This window comes from Dromiciops gliroides, chromosome 3, assembly GCF_019393635.1.
Source record: "Dromiciops gliroides isolate mDroGli1 chromosome 3, mDroGli1.pri, whole genome shotgun sequence".
Lineage (NCBI taxonomy): Eukaryota > Metazoa > Chordata > Mammalia > Microbiotheria > Microbiotheriidae > Dromiciops > Dromiciops gliroides.
In genome coordinates, this window is record NC_057863.1 from 178,496,939 (window position 1) to 178,515,209 (window position 18,271).

General features: G+C 41.6%; 1 protein-coding gene across 1 annotated transcript; it reads left to right on the forward strand.

Annotated features, from left to right (window-relative positions):
• The first annotated feature begins 677 nt into the window (after positions 1 to 677).
• Positions 678 to 17,570, forward strand: GRK1 (G protein-coupled receptor kinase 1). The gene is made up of 7 exons (XM_043998246.1): positions 678 to 1,379; positions 4,685 to 4,812; positions 6,771 to 6,928; positions 8,616 to 8,699; positions 13,518 to 13,642; positions 16,013 to 16,214; positions 17,272 to 17,570. Exons 1-7 carry the CDS (start codon positions 678 to 680, stop codon positions 17,568 to 17,570), a joined length of 1,698 nt encoding a protein of 565 aa, XP_043854181.1.
• The last annotated feature ends 701 nt before the right edge of the window (positions 17,571 to 18,271 follow it).

The window sequence follows — 18,271 nt, forward strand, 5'->3', positions numbered from 1 at the left end:
AGTTATGTTAATACCTCATTAATTGGATTTTCTTGCATCGAGGTATTTAATCTTCTGTGTTTATTTAACACCCCTCCTCCAAAAGAACTCAAGGCTCTGGCTAAAGAAGTTTAAAACATGTTAACATTCTTTCAATACTGGAACAGCTAGGTAGGAAGTCCAACTGCATTTGTCCAAGCAGAATGTCGAATTGGAGGGACAAACTGGTAGTTTTTAAGTATTTGGTGTCTCTTAAGTAGCTTTGCAAAGTATTCAGAATTTTCTAAGCAACAAAAGAAATATGATCTCAAAGAGAGAGGGAGAATAATTATCTGTCTAATCAGATAAGAAGTTTACAAGAGGTGATGACTCAGGAGGATTATCTTTTTCTGTCCCTTGTTCATCACTTCTAATTCAACCTCCACCTATATCTGAGGATCCCAGGGATTAGTAGTACTGGTGCTGATCTTGCACATTACCCAGCACCCTGGGGATCTGTTTGCTTTTTGCATTGCTTCTCCCTTGATCATTGCACTGGATGGGACGTCTCCCTTGTCCCTGTGTCATAAAGGTGCCACAGGCCAAGGGCAACAGGTCAATCCCAGAAAACCAATTCTCAGGATCCTGGTGAACTCTTAAAATTCAGCTTTAACTCATGACTTCTCAAGCGTGAACCCAGCGACTGAACAGCTCAAGGGATGGATTTTGGATCATTGGAGACTGTTGTGGCCAATTCTGCCTTCATAGCTGCCCGGGGCAGTTTCGATGCAAGTGGTGGCTCCCATTTATCCCGGGACAAGAAGTACCTTTCGAAGCTCAAACTGCCCCCTCTCTCCAAATGCGAATCCCTACGGGACACTCTTAACTTAGACTTTGAAAACATTTGCTCAGAGCAGCCTATCGGCAAACGCCTCTTTCAGCAGTTCCTCAAGAATGATGAGCGGCACGTCCCCGCAGTCGAGTTGTGGCGGGACATCGAGGACTATGACACTGCCGACGATGACTTCCGCCTTCAGAAGGCCCTGGCCATCCTTGCTGACTACCTGGACCCCAAGGCCAAGCTCTTCTGCAGCTTCTTGGAGGAGAGGATGGTGGAGAAGGTCAAGGAGAAGCACTCAGGCATCCCCAATGGACTCTTCCAGCCTCTTCTTCAGGCAACCCTGGGCTACCTGAGTCAGGCTCCCTTCCAGGAGTACTTGGAGAGCTTGTATTTCTTGAGATTCCTGCAGTGGAAGTGGCTGGAAGCCCAGCCCATCGGGGAAGACTGGTTTTTGGACTTCAGGGTCCTGGGAAAAGGGGGTTTTGGGGAGGTGTCGGGTTGCCAGATGAAAGCCACAGGCAAGATGTACGCCTGTAAAAAACTGAATAAGAAGAGGCTGAAGAAAAGAAAAGGGTACCAAGTAAGCAGCGCCAATAGGTCCCAGCAAGTCCAAAGTAAATGCCTTTGAGATTCCCAAGGTGGGGCAGAGGTGGGAGGTGGGAGGTGGGAGGTGGTGGGGAATGGGGCATGGCACTATATTTATTAGAATGGAGAAATTTGGTCACTCTCTTTCTATAGCTCTAAGACTGAGTGAAGGTGGCTGGCTTGCATTTGGGGGATAGAAAATCCTGACTTGGAGTAGTAGCCAAACTCTCGTCCATGGTTCCCTTGTTGGCTAGTGTTGTGGCCAATCTGTAACAAGAAACCACTGTGATATAGTGCATAGAGAGCTGGCCTTTGAGTCAGGACAACCCGGATTCAAGTCCCACCCCTGACACATACTGGCTGTGTGACTGTAGGCAAGCCATTTAATGCCCCAAAACAACATTGAAGATTATAAGGCGCAGAACAGTTGCTGATCTACACTAGAAGAGGGAGCTCCCTACACAGATGAAATCACAGGCCCACATCAAAAAAATATATGTTGTATCATTAAAATGGGCCACAAGTCTGGGGGTACAGGAGCTGAGTTTTGATGTTTTATGACACTGAAAGCTAGATAGATCATTGAGGAAGGAGAATGGATCAAATGGCTTCATATTATCCCTTCCAGTCCAGTGATTATATGGTTAACCTCCTCCAGCTCTGTCGTCGTCATTAATATCAGTTATTTTAAAAGTAAACTGGGCATTCTTGGACTCTGGTTTGTAGCCAACCCATAGGATATATTGTTGAGATAGATGTTATCTTATATTTGGCCTTTTTTTTTTTTTTAAACCACTACTACTGAAACATAGCTGTAAGAATGCCTTGTTCTTCCAACTGCCTCGGCCTGGTTTCTGGAAGTATGTCCAGCACGATAGTAACTTACTTTCTGCAGTGGCTAGGAATAGGACCTGGATCTGTGATTTCATCGGAACAGGGAAATCCTGGTTGAGGAAACTCCCTCTAACTATACAGGTTGGCACTTTTTCTGCAACCTGAAATCTAAGTTGCCTAGAGCCTTGAAGGATTAGGTGATTTGCCCAGAGTCACAAAACCAATATATATCAGAGGTAGGACTTGAACCCAGGCCTTCTTGGCTAGGAGGCCAGCCTTATATCCACTAAACCACATCTGCCTCTCAGGGATCTCAGTGCCAAACATACGTTAGTTTGGTCAAACATGCAGTGAGACTCCCCTCATAACATTGGTAGTGGAGGCCAATGTAAACTTTCACCCTATAGGAAATGCACATTGCATCCTAGCTTTTGAAAAATGTAGTTGTTCCATGCCACAATGGCATCCATACCACCTTCACTTATTTCAGTGGTCCACTTCAGACAGAATCTGTGTGAGTTGCTTTAAAATGACTTGTAAACATGTCTTATTGACCTTCCCATTGACTTGACGCAGACCTGACCAAGTGAGGTGCTCTGTTTCTCTCCAAAGGCTGCTAGCACTATCATTGAGGCACATTTTGAATGAAGGAAATTTGTAAGTGGAGTCAGTCTGTGACTTGTTTAAAGAAAGAAACAAATGAATGGCACACAACTAGAGAGTGTGATGGGGACAGTCTATCACTGTTTTTTGTTTGTTTGTTTGTTTTTTTAGTGAGGCAATTGGGGTTATGTGACTTGCCCAGGGTCACACAGCTAGTAAGTGTTAAGTGTCCGAGGCCAGATTTGAGCTCAGGTCCTCCTGACTCCAGGGCCGGTGCTCTATCCACTGCGCCACCTAGCTGCCCCCCATCACTGTTTTAAAGAACGCAAGCAATACTATTTGGTTAAGTGGGGACAGTCTATGACTGGAGGAAAGAAAGGAAGGAAGGGAGGAAGGAAGGAAGGAAAGAAAGAAAGAAAAATAAAGGGAAGGAAGAAAGGAAGGGAGAAAGGAAGGAAGGAAAAAAGGAAGAAAGAGAAAGAAATAATGAAAGACAAAGAAAGGAAGGAAGGAAGGAAAGAAGGAAAAAAGGAAAGAGGGAAGAAAGAATGAAAGAAAAAGGAAGGAAGACAGAAAGAGAAGGAATTAGCACACAACTAGATGCTGTCTTTTCATTACGATTGGTATATCCATCTTCTGGTCAACTGATCTGAGTTGAGGAAGTTAAAAACAAAAATATTAAATCAACCCAAGGGAACACGAGTTCCAAGGAAAAGCCTGCAGAATTCTGATGATGGGGTCTTAGAAAAGTAATAAACATTCCTTTTACCTTTCCAAGAGAGGCAGTTTGCCATAATGGAGAAAGAGTTGACTTTGAAACCAGGAAGACTTGAATTCAAGTGTTGCCTCTTCAATATATTATCTGTGTGATCCTGAGGAAGACACTTGGCCTCTCTCTGCTGAATCTAGGCAACTTCTAAGACTATGAGTTACAGAGTAGGTGCTGACCTATACTGGTAAAGAGTTTCTTCACATAAGAGATCCTTATGCTAGTGAAATCCACGGGTCAGTCCCTCTCCCAATACTGATCATAATCCCCTTTTCTTCCAGATCAATAAACTATTTGAGTATGGGTAAAAATTACATAAAATCTATATTCCCCACCTCCTGCCCCTCAATGTAGGCTTAGATCTATCTACAAACCTTTCTGGTGCCTGGCTTTTTTTCCCCCCTGAGAGATTATATATTCTTTCTAGTTGCAAATCCAAGGTTACCAGAACAAAAATTTTAAAGGCACATTTAAATAGAAAGTAAACAGGTTTTAAAATAACGATATTAAACGACTTGGGAGGACACTGACCAGTTGCTCTCCATCTCTGCAGAGGCCTGAACAAGAGGAAATGGGCTGACATTGCAGCAAGAGGGAGTTCGGTTAGACATAAGGAAGAACTGCTTGACTGTAAGGGAATTAAACACTGGAACAGGCTATCAAGGGAGGTTGTAAAATTGTCATCTCTGTATATCTTTTAAAAACAGGATGCGACACCATCTAACCTGGCTACTTTAGACATTAACCTGCCCGCAAGCAGGCGACTAGAGACCTTTTTATGTCTCTTGTACCTTTTTGATTCTATGAGGCATCAGTTTTTCCATCTGTGAATTGGGGCTAGTATGTGTTGGTGAAGTTCTTTGAGAAAGCTTGTTGCTAACTGAAGGCTAAGTATTTTTGCTCATTCTTATGGTTTCTCTTATTTAGATTACATAACTATTGATATTCATAAAGTGAATCTCTTGGAGGGAGGGGTGGTATGGAATCTATAGATATTATTTTGTGTTATTGAGTTTGGGAATTTGTAGAGAATGCTTTTTTATTTTTTTTCCCCGCCTAGAATGTGTGTACTTATTCAAAGTCTTCCTTTCCAGGGCGCTATGGTAGAGAAGAGGATCCTAGCGAAAGTCCATAGCAGGTTTATAGTCTCTTTGGCCTATGCATTTGAAACCAAAACTGACCTCTGTTTAGTGATGACAATCATGAATGGAGGAGACTTAAGGTAAATGGAACCCTTGGTCCAAAGTGGGAGGTAGGGTTGGGATGGGCCCAAGTGACTTGCCAGTAGCCTTCTGGGAAAAGTAGTCTTAGTGAGATGTAAACCAGGCAGAGGATATGGTAGAAAACTGTTTCCATAATGTGATTTGACATAGGTAGGAAGAGATAGGAATGTCATAGAGGGAATTGCCCACTGCCAAGGAAGGTTGGGACCTTTTCTGTAACTTGACTAGTGAGAGACAGGTCAAACAGTCAGGACGAATCAGAGGTAGGTTAGTTATTTACAGTTCTTTAACCACTACATCATCTTTCCTCTAGCCAAGAAAGAGTATCTGAAATATATCTCTTACATTGTTTTTCTGGAATTTTGCTATAAGAAAATTCTTTCCTTAGACTCTCAGCTAGCATCAATATCCCTGGGGAAGAGAGCATATTTCACCTGATGTATATTTTAGCATTTTTTCCCCAGGAAAAGGATTTGAGAATATGTTGGCATTGGGATTTTGTGGGAGTAAAGAAGGAGGAGGATGGGTGTTATAGAGGAATAAAGGCACTAAGGAAAAACTTTGCTAACTTCATAATTATTCTTCAGATTGGAGCCTTGAAAGATATACTAGAATCACTATTAGGCTGGAGATAACCAATATGTTATTGTTTAGTCATTTCAGTTGTGTCCAACTCTTGGCAAAAAAAACACCCCATGAGTGGTTTGCCATTGCCTTCTCCAGCTCATTTGACAGATGAAGAAACTGAGGTAAACAGGGTTAAGTGACTTGCTCAGGGTCGCACAGCTAGTAAGTGTCTGAAGTCAGATTTGAACTCAGGTCTTCCTGACTCCAGGACTGGAACTCTTTCTACTGTGCCACTTAGCTAATTTTGAGGGAAAAGGGGGAGGAGGAGGGAGGGAGAGGGGGAAGGTGGGGAGGGGGGAAGAGAGACTGAGAGAGAGAGAGAGAGAGAGAGATGAGAGTAGCATAAGAATAAAAACTTGCTGATGTGTAACACAGTGTTGCTAATCAATGACAATGGAAGGAGAAGTCCCTGATAAATGAAGCAGGCTGAATAATTATTATTCTAGCTTTGGGGAGGGGAAAGGAACAAGCATTTTTAAGCTTACTCTGTTCTAGGCACTGTGCTAAGCAATTTACAAACACAATCTCATTCTATTCCCATTTTACAGTTGAGGAAACTGGAGACAGTTGGAGGTTAAGTGACTTGCCCAAGGTCACACAGGTAGTAAGTGTTTGAGTTGAGATTTGAACTCACATCTTTCTGAATCCAATCCAAATGCTTTGTCTACTGCATCACCTAGTGCCCTAGTGCCATTTAATTCCTATGTGAGTTTAACAAATCACTGAATTTCTCTGGGCCAGGGGTTTTTTCCTATGTATAAAATGAGGAATGATGGACAAGATGCTTCTAAAACCTGCTATAGTTCTTACATTCTGTGATTCTGAAAAGCTCAAACCAGCCAAAGCTCCTTAGTCATTCTGGTTAAAGGCTGGGTTGGGAAGAAGCTGAAGCTGTTGACTGAAATGGGGTCTTGGATCATCTATAGGTTTCATTCAATTTGTCTCTGTTCTTAATTTTCCTGGGCAACTGAAAATTGGGGTAAAATTGGAACAAAACGTTTTTTGAGATATCCAATAGTGAGACATTGTATTTTCCCCAAAATGTGGTGATCATCTCTTGGTGATGAATCTGCTTTTTATTTAAACTGTGGACATGCAGCATAATCACCAGCCGTGTAACCCTGGGCAAGTCACTTAGCCTGTCCGGGCCTCAGTTTCCTCATCTGTAATATGGGGATAATAATAGCACCCACTTCACTGGTTGTTATGAGGATCAAATGAGATCATCTCTCACAAAGCACTTTGTGAACCTCAAAATATCAGCTGTTAGTATGATTGTAGATGGGCCCCCAGGAGTACCCACTTCTTCCATGGTATTATGCTCTGTTAGGTATCACATCTACAACGTCAACGAGGAGAATCCTGGTTTTGAAGAAGCAAGAGCCGTCTTTTACATTGCCCAGATCATCTGCGGGATGGAGCACCTCCACCAGAAGAGGATTGTGTATAGGGATCTCAAACCAGAGAATGTCCTGTTGGATAATGATGGTAAGTGCAACCATGACCTTTCTTTTGGGCAGGGCAATGAGGGTTAAGTGATTTGCCCAGGGTTACAAAGCTAGTGTCAAGTATCTGAGGCCATATATGAACTCAGGTCCTCCTGAATCCTGGGCTGGTGCTTTATCCACTGTGCCACCTAGCTGCCCTGTGGTAAGACCTTTTGTTCTTCAATGTGTTCTTCCCAGATTTGGGATGATCACTCATCAAAATGATTGATCCAGGGAAGGGAGGCCTCTGTTCTAATCTGCTTAATCAACCTTTTGAATTTGCCTGTCTAGTTGACCCATGGAAACTTTAGGAAGAGTGGGCTGATGTTTTGGTACACTATTAAAGGGTATTGATGTGTAGCTTAAGTTTGATTTGTGATCCAGGTTTTCATCTTGAAACAAAATGGTCACCATTAACAATTTTCCAAATGGGTATCTCATCCAACATTTGTATCAAACTTGAGTGATTTAACTGTGTGAAGTCTACAATTCATACTCACTTGTTCGATCATTTCAGTAGTGTCCAACTCTTTGTGATCCCATTTGGGGTTTTTTTTGGCAGAGCTACTGGAATGGTTTGCCATTTCCTTCTCCAGCTCATTTTACAGATGAGGAAACTGAGGCAAACTGGGTTAAGTGACTTGCCCAGGGTCACAGAACTAGAAAGTATCTGAGGCTAAATTTGAACTCAGGAGGATGAATCAAGATTGGCTGGTCCGTCTGCTCTACCCCCTAGCTAACCCATATAGAATCATTAGTTAGTATTTATTATTTAGTGGTCATATTCTTTACAAATGTTTTTACTCTCTGCCTGTGATGGGCAGTCATAGCTGCCAGTGCCTCCCTCTTGGCAGCTACCTTCCATCTACCCTACATTTATCTTGTATGTGCCTAATTATGTATATGTTGCTGTCCTATTTGAATGTAAACTCCTTGAAGACAGGGACTTTTTGCCTATTTTTTTGTTTTACTCCCCAGCATTTGGCATAATCCCTAACATGTAAAAAGCACTTATTGGTGGTAAATAAGTGGATTTTTATTGATTAAGAATCACATCAGGGGGCAGCTGGTGGCACAGTGGATAAAGCACCAGCCCTGGATTCGGGAGGACCTGAGTTCAAATGTGGCCTCAGACACTAGCTGTGTGACCCTGGGCAAGTCACTTAACCCTCATTGCCCTGCAAAAAAAAAAAAAAGAATCACATCAGAGTTCCCTCATGGACTTTTGACTCCCTTTAAACAAATCTCCCTCTGCTTTTATGACATATTTTGTTCTGTGGGGGTGGAGCCTGTTTCATTTATTGTCTTGGTATCAGCAACCAGTTTCAAGGTCAAGAGACTTAATAAACATTTATTGAATAGGATAATTACTAATAAGCCAGATAGTTAAGTCCATATGGAAATTCGGAAATGATGCAAACATTTAGCTTTGGGAAAAAAAAATTGTCAGTGCAAATTTTAGTTGATTGCAGGGGCCTGAAGTTCAGCTTTAGTTTCATATGGACATGGCTACCGGAGAGAAGTAGAAGAGGTTGTTTCTGAATCGTCTGTGACCTTAGCCTATTGATTGCCTTCCTGGGCGGGGTGTGTACAGAACTCAGTGTTGTGGCTCCAGCTAGGTGCTGGGTACACCAGCTTCCTTTATTATGTTCAGCCTCATCTGACCACTCCTGATGTTTGCTTTTCAGGCAACGTCCGGATTTCTGATCTTGGCCTTGCTGTGGAATTGAAGGAAGGACAGACAAAGACAAAGGGTTATGCGGGCACTCCAGGTAAATGCCTGTAAATCTGTAGGGGACAGGGCAGTGGAAAAAGACAGAGGAGCTGCTTAGCCAAGTCCTGTCTTAGGAGAAACCAAGAATTAATCCATTCCTAAGGAAGGGAGGATGTCAATTTGTTTGGTCAATATAGGAATCGTAGTTTTCCTAAAGAAGCAAAGCATAGTATAACTGGACCTCCTCCTTCCCAAATCAGACTGCAATAAATGAATGAAAATGCATTTATTAAGTGCTTCCTATGTGCCAAGCTCTGTGCTAAGTGCTGGGGATGCAAAAAGGAAGAGCAAAGCAGTCCCTACTCTAATTGGTGGATCCAGCATTTGTAAGAGAGTCTGCTGCAAGATCTCCACTGGTAGGTGTGTCTTCATGCCTTGCAGCCCCTTAGGTTTGGAAGGGACATTTGAAGCTAACTAGTCTACCCTCCCCCTTCAATTACAGATGAAGAACTGAAGTCCTGAGGGGTGGTGACTTGTTCAAGGTCACAGCGACAGTGAGACACTTAGGAGGGGTAGGGGAAAAAATGGAGCTCTCCCTTGGAACATTGGAAGAGTGGTGGGGTTGTGGTTGTAGAAAGATAGCTGGTGGCCCCCCTGCCAATCTGTATTGCTCCAATCCTAATCTTCCTAGCCCTTATCATTTCATTGATCCCACTGTATCCTCTAATTATTATTAATAATATACATTTATATAGTACTTGAAGGTTTAAAAAGTATTTGATACATGTAATATCATTTGATCCTCATAACAACCCTGATAGAGTCCATTATAATCCATATTTTACAGATGAGGAAACTGAAACTGAGAGAGGTTAAATGACTTATCCTGGGTCACACAGCTAGTAAATACCTGAGGCAGGATATGTACTCAGATCTTCTAGATTCTAGTTCAGTGCTCTATCCACTATGCCATCCAGCTGTCACAAAATGATCATGACCTAGAATTGCTTTGCTGATGCCTTGTTAGCTAAGTTCCTTATATGGTAATCAGCTAACACTTATTTGGCACCTGTTATGAACACTGGTGCTAGGCACTTGGGATACAAAGACCCAAACCAAGAAGTTCCTACCATCTGGAAGACTTTCTTCTGGTAACATTTTGAAGATGAGCACCTGGGATCTGGCAGTTGATTTCCAGGCCGTATTTTCTTGAAAACATAGTGGTTTGGGCAAGTTGCTCATCCAAAGCTTTAGTATCAAGAAGGATGCTTGAATATTGTGACTATGGCTTTAAGTAGGGCTTCCTCTAAGTGGGAAGGAAGTTGATGTGATTTAAAGCAATGGGTTCATCTTTTTTTGTGTGGGGGGGGTAATGAGGGTTAAGTGACTTGCCCAGGGTCACACAGCTAGTAAGTGTCAAGTGTCTGAGGCTGTATTTGAACTCAGGTCCTCCTGAATCCAGGGCTGGTGCTTTATCCACTATGCCACCTAGCTGCCAGATGGATTCGTCTTCTTCCCCCAAACCATTAACCTTATGCTGCGGTTTTATGGTTGTGTAAAACACTTCAATAATTACAAAATGCAGTAAAGCCCTTTGGAGTTAGCCTTGTCATAGCATGATTTTGATTGTATGAAGATATATGAAAATGCAACTAGGTGGTGCCATAGTAGATAGACCATTGCATGACCTTTGAGGTCCCTCCCAACTCTAGATTTATGATCCTTTGGTCCTACTATGAAGACTTGAATCATGCATTTTATGAGACTCAAAACACAAACAATTCTATGCTCTCATCCATTTGGAAGTTCCCTACAACAATGGAACCCGTCCAATTCTTCCTCTCACATGCGATTGATTCTGGTTCATGCCTTCTCAAAAGTTCACCAAAGGGGATCACCCAACATGCTGAAAGGGTCTTCCTTGCTTTTTCATAAAAACACGTGAGAGGAGGCAGCTAGGTGGCACAGTGGATAAAGCACTGGCCCTGGATTCAGGAGGACCTGAGTTCAAATCTGACCTCAGATGCTTGATATTTACTAGCTGTGTGACCCATAGCAAGTCACTTAACCCCCATTGCCCCTCAAAACAAAAAAACAAACAAAAAACATGTGAGAACATGTCCTGATGAAACCTCTCTGGCCACATGACCATTCTGACTTTTAAAAAAATCATACATCTCTCTGATGACCACTTTTATTCCAATATTTATAGGATCATTGCTTTAGAGTGAGAAGGAACCTTGGAGGCTATGTAATCCAACTTCCTCATTTTACAGAAGAGTAAACTGAGTCTGGGGTGAGGTGGTGGTGGTGGTGGTGGTGGTGGTGGTGGTGAAGGAACTTGCCAACTGAGGTCACATGTAATGTCAGAGGTAGAATTTGAACCTGGATCTTCTGAGTCAGTGTACTCTGTACTGTACCACTCTTCTTCATAGTCAATTTGGGAATATGTTGCAGCTACCATATGCCTCTCCATTGCCCTCTGAGTGTTCATGAGTTTTAATTCTTTAGATTGTAGCATTTTTAAATTTGAGTCCTAGAATGTTGGTATCAAAAAAGTGAACCCTGTTTTAGGGAGAAGCTTAGGGGTTACCAAGAGAACCTTTCAATTCCCCAAAAGCAAATCAATCCAGTCCATTTTTTTCCTATTGAAAGCATTTGAAGGTAGGGGTAGGAATAGGAAAAGAGACTGCACCTATGATTTCCTTGTCATAGGGAACTCTCAGTTAAGGAGCCTTTCTGCTAAAGCAGGTCCATACCTTCTCTGCAATGAATAGTCTCAGAGAATTGCCTGAATTGGTGTCAAACTTGAATAAAAACTAGTATGACCAAAGTATCCCTAAGGATCCCTGCACACCGCATACTGACTTAGAAAACCACGTGTTTATAAATTGTTGTTACTCTGTCAGCACTTTAAAATGTTAATATGGTTTGGGCCATAAGGAGTGTCATGCAACTTGTGGGTGGTGGGATCGACACTTCTCACCTAAAATATTCAGAGGTCAAATGACTTACTAAGGGTCCCACAGCTGATATGTGTTAGAGGTGGGACTTGAACCCAGCTCCTCCTTGGCTTCAAAAATGGCTCCTGGATAAAGAACCAGCCCTGGATTCAGGAGTACCTGAGTTCAAATCCGGCCTCAGACATTTGACACTTACTAGCTGTGTGACCCTGGGCAAGTCACTTAACCTCCATTGCCCCACAAAAACCAAACCAAACCAAAACAAAACAAAACAAACAAACAAAAAACAAAACAAAACAAAAATGGCTCCTTATCTTCTATGCTCATCTTCAGAATGTTACCAGAAGAAAGTGTCCCAGATGGTAGGGACTGTCTGGTTTGGGTCTTTATATCCCAAGTGCCTAGCACCAATGTTCATAATAGGTGCCAAATAAGTGTTTGCTGATCCCCAATATGAAACGATAATCTATATTATTTCAGAGGGGAAATATAAACAATTGCTTGACACTGAAATGTTATAGAATTTAATAAAATTTTAATTTAAATACAATTAAATACAACTGAAAAAAATCCAAATGTCAAGATGGCATTTGAGCCCTGTCCTGGCACAGTGAAGAGAATTCGATGGCATTAATAGGCATGACCACTAGAGGGTCCCCCTGTCATTGCCATGAAGAGAGGCACTAAAGTTTTCATTTGGATAAATACTGTTGTTCCACAGCAGGCTACAGTGTCAGAGTTGGAAGGAGCTTCAGAGATCATCTTCTCCAATTTCCTTGTTTTACAGATGGAGAACCTAAATATGTGGTCCCTGGCAAGTCACTTCGCTTCCCAGGCTCAGTTTCCTTATCTGTAATAAGAGAATTTACCTCACAGGGTTGTTGTGAAAATCAAATGAGATAACATGGGTAAAAGACTTTGCAAAAGCACATTTGTTGTTATTATTGTTATCATTAGAATGGATTGGGAACAATTCATCATGTGAAATACCAAATTAACATGCCATATATACTTCTCATGCTAATGAGATGAATTTGGAACTTCATTAGTTTGTTGCTTTCAGTCCAAGGTTGTTTGTCATGGAGGTGTAGGGCTGAAGAAAATCATCTTTGTGGGCTCTCAACATTTTTTATATGGGTGAAATTTGGTTAAAATGAATATCGCTTACAACCTTGAAAAAAACACGAAGGAAGGAGATTTCAAGAAGGGACCATATAAAGTGCCATATGGAAATCAATTGTTAAGAGGGGGCCAGTCTCTCCCCTCCCTTTTCATTCTGACTAAATTCCTCTTATTTCCATCCTCTGCCCCCCACCCCTACCCTTTCTTAAAGCACCAGTTATCTGAACTGCTTCCTTTCCTTCTAGAGTAGCCTAGCATTGTATTTAGGCCCCTTAGGGAGCAGCTCTGTGGTTCTTCCAAAACACAAGGCCCTGGACAAGGGCCTGGAATTGCTGCTGTTATTGATTATCCTTTTATGGAAATAAAAGAAAAATAAACAAGAGGAAGTCACTTCTTAAGCCAAACATAGCACAAAATAACTTGCTTTTGCCTTTCTTTGTAATCTCCAGTGGTTAGCGCAGTGCCTGGCACAAGTACCCTTAAGAATGTTTATTGACTGACTATTTACTACAACCTCCTCAGTCACAGATTCCCAGTGTATCCCAGCTGATACACACAAAGTAGGACATTTCCTCTTTTCGAGTGGATTCTGGTGTGATATTTCTGTCTTTTCTCCATTAGGGTTATGTGTATACCGAGGCAGGGGAAATGAGAATTCCCATCATCTCCTCTACTGTGCTTGGTTTTAGTAAAGCATCATTTCCCCATTGCAAGTCTCAGCATAAGTGCTTATAGCTACTACAGCTGCAAACCCTGGACTTGGCATTCAGCTGGCGCTAATGTCTTTGCAGGTTTCATGGCACCAGAATTACTTCGGAGTGAGGAATATGATTTCTCCGTGGACTACTTTGCCTTGGGGGTTACATTATATGAGATGATTGCAGCCAGAGGACCCTTTCGCGCCAGAGGAGAAAAGGTATTAGGGTCTGCTCTTTTGGCAAGGTGCATTTGGTGCTGAATCTTATTTAGAATGATGGTAACAGAGGATGAGGGAGGATCAGGTGACGAGTACTCTGGGATTGCAACTTCAGTTTTCAGGGACTTATTTCTTTTTTTAATTTAATTTTTTTTTCAGTTAAAACTCTATTCTCTCCCTCCCCCTTGCCCTATCATCAACAAAAGAAAAACAAAATAAACCCCTTGTAACAAATATGCAAAGACAAGAAAAACAAATTCCTGGATTGGCCATGTCCAAGAAATATATGTCTCAATCCACACCTCAATTTTCTGTCAGGAGGTGGGGAACATATTTAATCACTGGTCCTCTGAAATCACTGTTGGCTATGGTATTGACCAGAGTTCTTAAGTCTTTCAAGTTATTTGTTTTTACAATGGTGTTGTTATTGTGTCAAGTATTCTATGATATTATTACCATTGGGCCTGGAGTCAGGAAGACCTGAGTTCAAATCCAGCCCCAGACACTTACTAGCTGTGTGACCCTGGGCATGTCATTTAGCCCTGTTTGCCTCAGTTCTTTGTCTGTAAAATGAGCTGGAGAAGGAAATGGCAAACCACTCCAGTATTTCTGTCAAGAGAGCCCCATATGAGGTCACAGAAAGTTGGATGTAATGGAAAAACAACTTAACAAAAATTGTTATTGTATCAATTGTTCTCCTGGTTTTTCTCCCTTTATACTGCATGAATTCATATAAGTCTTCTCTGGTTTCTCTGAAACTATATGAAGTACTTGCTTCTTTATGTTAGCTTTCACTCTTAGTTGACTGATATCTCCAAACAGGCTAATAAGTGTCTGAGGCAAGATTCAAATCCATGTCTCAGAATAGTTCTTGGAGCAACAAACAGCTTCCATATGCCAGATAAAATATCTTCAGGTAACTCATACATCCTTGTATTTCTCTAAGTTTCAGTAAACTTAACCCTGAACTCCATTTATGCTTCTCTCAGCACCTCAATCCCACTAAATTTTCATTGATTTGCCTAAACCTAAAACCACCTTCAGCTACATAATTTTACTAATTACCATCTCAGACCATGCAATAAGATTTAAACTATATTCATTTCCTTTGTCTTCCTCTCATTCTTCAAAGAGATCTCAAACTTCTACTCTTGGACAAGATTTAGTGAGCATTTGGGACTAGATTTAGGAAGATAGGTAGGATTTGAATAGGCGGAGAGGATTAGGGAGTAGAGGCAAATTTTCATCATAAGAGGAGGTTTCTTCAGCTTTATAAAGTGAAGAATCAGAGAATTGATTTAATTCTCTGAATCAAATGACTTGAATTAATAACTGAATCCTTGTTACTTTGAGGGTTGGGATTCTAGGGCCCTATCTCCTTATCTTGGGGTTCAGCCTCCTTGGTCTTATAGCACACAGTCCATAACCTGAAGAAGAGGATTCCCTTAAACTGGAACTATTGCCAACCAGAAAGGAATTACCCAAATTTTACAATGAGGACCCAAATCTCTGGTCACGGAAGTAATAAAAGTCAAAGCAACTCTTTCCCGTAGTAGAGTCAAAGAAACAGTTTACAAAGGTAAAATAGCAACTGTCTATATATTGAGGAAGTAAGTAAATTTCTTCCAGGTTCCAATTTAGAGGTATAGCTAGTTTTGTCAATTATTTAACGTCTCCATATGGACGAATTTCAGGTCCTTTCTTAAGAGCAGGTTTTAACAGATTTAGAAATGGAAAACAACATGTCAGAGACCTGACTTTTTCTTTCTTTCTTTCTTCTTTCTTTCTTTCTTTTCTTTCTTTCTTTCTTTCTTTCTTTCTTCTTTCTTTCTTTCTCTTTCTTTCTTTCTTTTCTTTTCTTTTTCTTTTTTCTTTTTTTTTTTTTTTTTTGCGGGGCAACAGGGGTTAAGTAACTTGCCCAGGGTCACACAGCTAGTAATGTCTGAATTCAGATTTGAACTCAGGTCTTCCTGAATCCAGGGCCGGTGCTTTATCCACTGTACCACCTAGCTGCTCCTGACCTTCTGATTTCTAAGCCCCTCATTTGACAGATAAGGAAACTGAGGCCCAAGGAGGGGAAGTCACTTACCCAAGGTCACTCAGGTGATAAGTGGCAGAGCAGGAATTCAAGCTGGAGTTAGCTGACTCCAAATTCGGCAAGCATTCTTTCCGCTGCCCCATGTTGCCTTCCCTCCATCCTTTCCTAAGAGCAGATTTTGGCAGGATGAACATAGGGGAGATAGTCCAAGAATACTAGGGATCTAAATAGATTGGATTAAGGTACCCCAAATTCAACAGCTTATGGTTGGCCACTAGTGACTTTTTGTGTGTCTGCAGAGTTTAACTGGCTGCAGTGTTTTCTCCCATTAGGTTGAAAATAAAGAACTCAAACAGAGAATTATTTCTGAGCCTGTGAAGTATACGGAGAAATTCAGCAAGGCCAGCAAGGACTTCTGTGAAGCCCTCCTTGAAAAAGATCCAGAGAAGCGCCTTGGATTCAAAAATGGCAACTGTGATGAGCTCCGAGCCAATGTTCTCTTCAAGGACATTAGCTGGAGGCAGCTAGAAGCTGGTACGGTACCAAGGACTTAATGTACCCATACTTGAAAAAAATAGTAACAATAGTTGACTTGTGTGTAGTACTCAAAGGTGTGCAAAGAGCTTTACAGATATCTCATTTGATCATGGTTCATGGACTTACCAAGCAGTTGCTTGTGTCTGTTATTAGCCAGGCACTGGGGATACAAATACAAAAAAAATTATATGCCCTCAAGGACCTTATATTCTCTGGGATTTGAGGAGAGGTCATAAATAGACAACACATGCACAGATGATTAAATACTGAGCATTTTATATCAATTGGGGGGGGCGGGGCAATGACAGTTAAGTGACTTGCCCAGGGTCACACAGCTAGTAAGTGTCAAGTCTCTGAGCCTGGATTTGAACTCAGGTCTTCCTGAATCCAGGGCTGGCACTTTATCCACTGCGCCACCTAGCTTCCCCCATATATAAATTTTAATAGCTTAAAATGTACTAAGATTTTGGGGACACACTGTTATATATATATGTATATACACATATATTATACCATATATATGTACATATTATTCAGTCATTTTCAGTCTTGTCCAATTCTTTTTGACCCCATTTGGAATTTTCTTGAAATGATTGAACAACAACAATACAACAACAACAACATTGAATGACTATAATATGCCCTACAATACCCTTATAACTCTGGGCCATACAAAAAAGCATGAGATATAGTCCCTGTCCTCAGGGAGTTTGTGATCTAGGTGGACAAGCTTCACTTTTTTTTTAGTGAGGCAATTGGGGTTAAGTGACTTGCCCAGGGTCACACAGCTAGTAAGCGTTAAGTGTCTGAGGCCAGATTTGAACTCAGGTACTCCTGACTCCAGGGCTAGTGCTCTATCCACTGCGCCACCTAGCTGCCCCCTTCACTTTTTCTATTAGACACTAGGCAATGTTTCTAGTCAAAACACTAATAACAATAATTATTATTATTGGGATTATTTGGAACTCTCTAATTTTTAGTTTATTCCTCCCTCACTTTACTAGCTATTTCTTTCTTGGCCCATCTATTCTTTCTAATTTTTTTCCTCCAACAGGTATGCTGATACCTCCTTTCATCCCCGACTCTAGAACTGTCTATGCAAAGAACATCCAGGATGTTGGTGCCTTTTCCACTGTTAAAGGGATTGTCTTTGACAAAACAGATACTGAGTTCTTTCAGGAATTTGCAACTGGAAATTGTCCCATACCCTGGCAGGAAGAGATGATTGAAATGGGTATTTTTGGGGACTTGAATGTGTGGCGTGCTGATGGCCAGATGCCCGATGACATGAAGGGGATCGCTGTGGAAGAGCCATCCTCAACATCCAAGTCAGGAATGTGTCTGATCTCCTAGAGAAAAGCTGATCGAAGGCCTGAGAATCTTTTTTTCATAGGAAGCATAACACTGGGAGACCAGGCCAAGAAAGGGAGAAAAGACCAGTCTACTTAGTAAAACCAAACAATAATGATTTTAAAATCTGGAAATCTCAGCTGTACTCAGATATCAGTTCATCTAATTGATGATTAAGATCTCTTTACCCTTTTAAGCAAGTAGGCTTTGCCTGCTATAGGCTGTCCCTAGTTTAATGGAGTCCCTCCTTAGCAGTATAGCTAATCACTCAGTAGCTTTTCTACCTGGAACAAAAAAAGGAAAGGAGTGTGTGCTGAAAGGTGGCCATGCTCAACTGAATAACTTTCTAATCTATAAAAAGTTCCTTTTGACCTCATACCAAGTCAGAATAGACAAGAAAGGGCTACCAGCAAAGCCACTGCTAGCAACTCTGGTACATGGGGTGAGAGAGCCTTCTTGGAGCAAGGTCTTGTGGGGGGAAAGAGCCTAAAATATCCCTCCATGGGGAGAAAACAGAGACCCTGAGCTGCTGCTGGAGTGGCCACAGAGAGTATGGGAAAAAGTGGAAGTGATCATGCTACAGATGTGGGAGTTGTGATGTGGAGCTAGCAAAGAACCAGAAGATATGTGGAGATCCCTGTGTTAGAGGGAGGAGAAAACATGCCATTCTAGATTTATGACATCCTGAGGCAAAGCCTTTCTTG